The following is a 4,717-nucleotide window of genomic DNA, read 5'->3' on the forward strand; positions in this document are numbered from 1 at the left end:
AACACCGAGGCGCTCTGATTGCTTCCGAATTTTGAGCGATGCGAGACCAAAGAGGTTTTTCACGGAACTATACGGAGAAATCCATTTAGTTGAATCGAGCAAAATTCTTGTTTGGGTATGGACAGGCGAATGTTTTGGTTAAAAGAACCAAAGTTCTCTGAATCAAACCTATAAACCAAACCGTTGATTCAAAGAGACAAATCTTCGGTTCAAAACCGTTATAGTTAACTTTATGGCTTTGAACCAAAAATATGTTTCTTTGAATCAACGGTTTGGTTCGGAGAAGAGATTTGATTCGGAGAACTTTGGTTCTTATAACCAAAACGTCTGTCCATATTCGTCTGTCGATATTCAAACAAGAATTCTACTCGATTCAACTAAATGGATTTCTCCGTGTGGTTCGCCGTGAAAAACCTCTTTCGTCTCGCATTGCTCAAAATTCGGAAGCAATCAGAGCACCTCGGTGTTTTTGCAGAGAAAAATTGGCTTCAAAATCAAATCTTGATCCTTATATGTTTGATTATAAGAACCAAAGTGTGATTCTCTAAATCAAAGGTTCGGTTCTCTAAACCAACCAGGTTAGGTTCTCTGAACCAAACCTTTTTCATTTTCATTTCAGAGAAGCAAACCTTTGGTTCTTATAAACAAAATATTTATTCAGAGAAAAATATTGTGCCGGCACAACAAATTATTATTTACTATAGGGATTATATATTTATGCTATATATTTTACTATAGGGACAATAAAAAAATTTGTTTGGACAGCAAAAAGATTTGTTTGGACAGCGAGAAGTTTTATTAAGCATCTTAATTGCCATTTGCTGGATACATAGATATTCAGAAAAATATTAGCTATGTTAACAAAATTTTATCGCTGTCACGATGACGGTTTCGCTACGACAAAATTATTTTCCCCGTGTAACAAATCTTTTTGTTGTTCTAAAAATAACCAACAATTTGCTGCTGCCAGCAAAATTATTTTCCTCCGTGCTAACAATAACTTTGTTTGGTTCAACTAAGTGGATTTCTCAATGTAACTTACCGTAGAATGGCGCACGATATCGCGACCGTATCTTTCGATGTCGACGTTTGCGAACGTCGTGGCTTGCGCGATTAAGTGGCCGGTGGGAAAGTCAAGCTGGCGGACGTCGTAAATATTAAGCGAGAAAATATTTCTCTTCGCTGGATCCTTCGGGCCACTGACTCGAGACCGGCTCGCGGGATTCTTTCGCTTCGCGGGAGAAGAAGAGGGAGCCGAAGACCCGCGGACTGTTTAGATAGGGGAGCCGCAATACAAATAAACTAGCGCCCGCAGATCTCATCCTAGCAGAACTCCTCGACCTTTTCTGATCCTTTTATCTTTTAATTACGCGGATTATGCTACCCGCTAAATTTCCCGCCCGCGCTTGGCTCGAGCCCAATTCTCCCTCTCGCTTGCGCGATTCAATACGCGCGACGATTACCTGACACTCGCTGGTGTGCAACCTGAGATTGTCGCAATTCCTAAACGTACACGGGGGAGAAAGAGAGTGATCATGAAAAGCTACGCGTCCCTCATTTTCGGTTCGTCCCGCGATGGTACCAAGCGGAACTCTCATCGAAATCGCCGTAGGTCACTCGGTCGCTGCCTCATAAATATGCGAAATATATCCGAGAGAAATCCGTGTGACGGACCATGCGCTCTTGTCTCTTGCGGTTGCGGATAAATTTTTCAAAGGAACGTTAAAAGCCGACTCCCGCCGTTGAACCGATAAATTACTCCTGCGAAAGAAACAACATCTGGGCAGGCCGAGAGAAAGAGAGAAAGAGAGAGAGAAAGAAAGAGAGATAGAGAGGATCCGAGACTGGAATAAATGCTAAGAGGAAGATAGTGACAGGAATAGAGAGAAAGAGAGAGAGAGAGAGAGGTATGCACAAATCTCCGGAGAGTTCGTCGAAATGTTCCGTGTGCCTCTGTACGATCGATATATTCGAAAGGCCGTGGGAAACAGTGATTCCCGGGGTTCTCGGGAGAAGCGGCGGTCCACCTGGATATCGTGATCGTTACGGCGCATCTGAATGCAGACTCCCGATGCGGGGGAGTGTCCGTCTCTTCGAGTCCTCTCGCGTTTCCACCGCGTATACAGCCGGCGAGCGAGCGAGCGAAGCGAACAGAGCTTGCTCCCCATGCGAATTGAAAGTGCTGAAAGTCCCGCTGAGGCGAATTGCCAATTGCTTCGTCGCTTCCAACCGGGCTTACTACTACGGCACCGAATTGGAAATACCGTACCAGCAGCAGCTCTCTCTCGAACCGTCTGCCGCGAGATAAGACTATAGGATTCACTCTAGCCGTGTATGTGTGTATATATATATATATATATATATATATGAGCAATTTATTTTAAAAGTGGCCTGAGTCCATTTGTCAATTTTTTTTATTGACTGTAGTAACGTGTACAAGAAGTTGAAGTTAGCTGTCATAAACAACATTTTGCGGTTAAGTATATTCAGAGTATATGATAATTTTTGACACATAAATTTTCACAGTTATTTCAATAATTAAAAACATTACTTTGAAAGTGGCCTAAGTCCAATCCATTATTGATAATGTCCGAAAGTGCGTCGTAGAAATGTCATTAAAGAAAAATAATTTACTGTTTCTCCCCCACGATTATCATAATGTTATCAAAAAGTGCCGGAAAGATAATAACTTTATTCTAGATGAAGTGAAACAAGAGGACTTCATATCAACAAGATTTTTAGAGCAGTTTTTAAAAGGGTAAAAAATTCTAACGGAGAAACAATAAATTGGTTAAAAATATGCTGGATGAGTTTTTTTTTCAGAAATGAACCATATAAAATTTTCTATAAGGTATCAATGGATGCAGAATGCAGAGTTTAAAATCCTGGATTTTTTACCACGTCGGAATAGACCAAGAAAATTCGAAAATATTGTATTGACACCACTTTATAAAAATAAAAGGCGAATTACAACAGCGAAATACAAGGACTTACTACGGTATATACCACCGGAGCACCATGACTTCTCCAAATTCCTCCCACATACACAAAATGTAGGTGAGCAGTAAATTGTTATGTAATTTATATAGTTAGAAGATTTCCCGAGTTGCATAAATTGTGTTTCTGAAGTGTTGTAAAGAAAAATAAAACAAATTGAATATTGTCTTTTCAATTTGAAACATTTTAAATTATGTCGAATGGACTTGGGCTCTTTCAAATTTTATAACAAATCTAGTTGTTAATTTTGAAAGTGGCTTAACTCCATTTGTGGTAGAAAACACATATTATTCATTTAATAATTACTATTATTTTAATAGGAATTCTAAATTTAATTCTCTTAGATACACTTAAGCAGTATGACACATTGGTATCCTAGACGTATATTTTTAATTTTATTGAAACGCAAACTCTTAAATATCTCAATTTAAATATAAATGGACTTAGGTCACTTTCAAAATAAACGGCTCATATATATAAATATAAATATACATATATATGTGTGTGTATATGTACATACGTACATGACAGGTCGCGCGTATGTATGTACAGAGACGCTGGATTTGCCTCGAGGAGGTAGATATGCGTTAATTCGTCGAAAGTTTCATCAATCTACTCGAGGTACGCGCGTAGTTTCCGGTTAAAGATTGATTAGCGGCCGCACCGAGAAACGAGCGGTTTCCGCGGTCCACGTTGGCTCGGCTGTCGCGAGTCCGTTCATTCATTATGAGAAGATATCTCGGTTATTATTCACGTGTCAATCGAAAGAATCGCATCTCGAAGGAAATCTCGCAGTTTCGAGAACGTGTGGGAAAGAACGCGTGGAACAATTACCCGCGAGGATCTGCAAAATTCTCCGGGTGGCGCGCTTCCAAGCACACTCGAGGACACGACACGCGCGAGAGAGAGATCGGAAGGTGAGCTCCTCCGCGAGCGTTCGACTCGTACCCACCCCCCGTCGACTCTGCACTCTCGAATCATCGGTCGTTCCGTCTGTCGATCAGCTGATCGCCGATCGCGACACGGTTACTGCGCTTTTCCGGTTCTTCCTCGCGTCCAGCCCGCGCCGTAATCGCGAGGCCCGTCAACGTCAGCTCGCGCGCGCACACGTCGCCGGCCACGCGCTAAACCGCGCGTCGAACCGTCGGAAAATCGCGCGAGAAAATACGCGGCCGGTTCGGAAAAATGTATGTAACACGCGTGATGAGCGCGAGAGCGTTTCACGCGCGATATCGCGCACGCCCTACCATTATCAGTACCGTCACTTCACTAACACGTGCGAAGGATCGCTCACGTGTGCGATGACACGCGCAATATATCTGGTCTCGCGGCGGCGACGGGCGACGTGGATGGACGACGACGATGCCGGGCATACGCGTTCTCGCATACTCACGCACACGCACGGCACACCCAGGCGCCGCAACAGCGCCAGGCACGATCAACAGACCGTGACGATGGAGAGCGTGGTCGTCTTCGGCGAGGCGTAGGCGTGAATCGACTGGGAGTATCTCGATTGTCAAATGCGCAGGGGATCCGTGTGCGGGTTCGAGGGCTTGTGTCGGGCCGCGCAGAAACTCAGACCGAAGCACAGCATCAGCAACGCCACCGAGCCTACCAGCAAGTGAGTCGACCAGGACACCGAGCACTTCCCTGAAACAAATGGCATCCGTCTGTCATCGACTCGGCTCGACGCGAATATCGGCCGTGTACCGCAATCCCG

At 43.8% G+C, this 4,717-nt stretch overlaps 1 protein-coding gene across 3 annotated transcripts in view; it reads right to left on the minus strand.

Annotated features, from left to right (window-relative positions):
- Positions 1–710: 710 nt before the first annotated feature.
- The window catches only part of LOC106740766 (lipoma HMGIC fusion partner-like), a 23,404-nt gene continuing 19,397 nt past the window's right edge, over positions 711–4,717 (minus strand). For 2 of the 3 annotated variants that reach the window (XM_014612129.1, XM_014612128.1), the window contains exon 5: positions 3,471–4,647. In XM_014612129.1, coding sequence (XP_014467615.1) covers positions 4,514–4,647 — 134 coding nt within the window. In that variant the 3' untranslated portion in view covers positions 3,471–4,513. Of the gene's footprint in view, positions 2,295–3,470; positions 4,648–4,717 lie in introns of those variants that run through there. The other variant, XR_001374123.1, reaches the window with a different exon arrangement.

The sequence above is a fragment of the Dinoponera quadriceps genome, unplaced genomic scaffold, assembly GCF_001313825.1.
Source record: "Dinoponera quadriceps isolate SergipeBrazil2010 unplaced genomic scaffold, ASM131382v1 scaffold453, whole genome shotgun sequence".
Taxonomy (NCBI): Eukaryota; Metazoa; Arthropoda; class Insecta; order Hymenoptera; family Formicidae; genus Dinoponera; species Dinoponera quadriceps.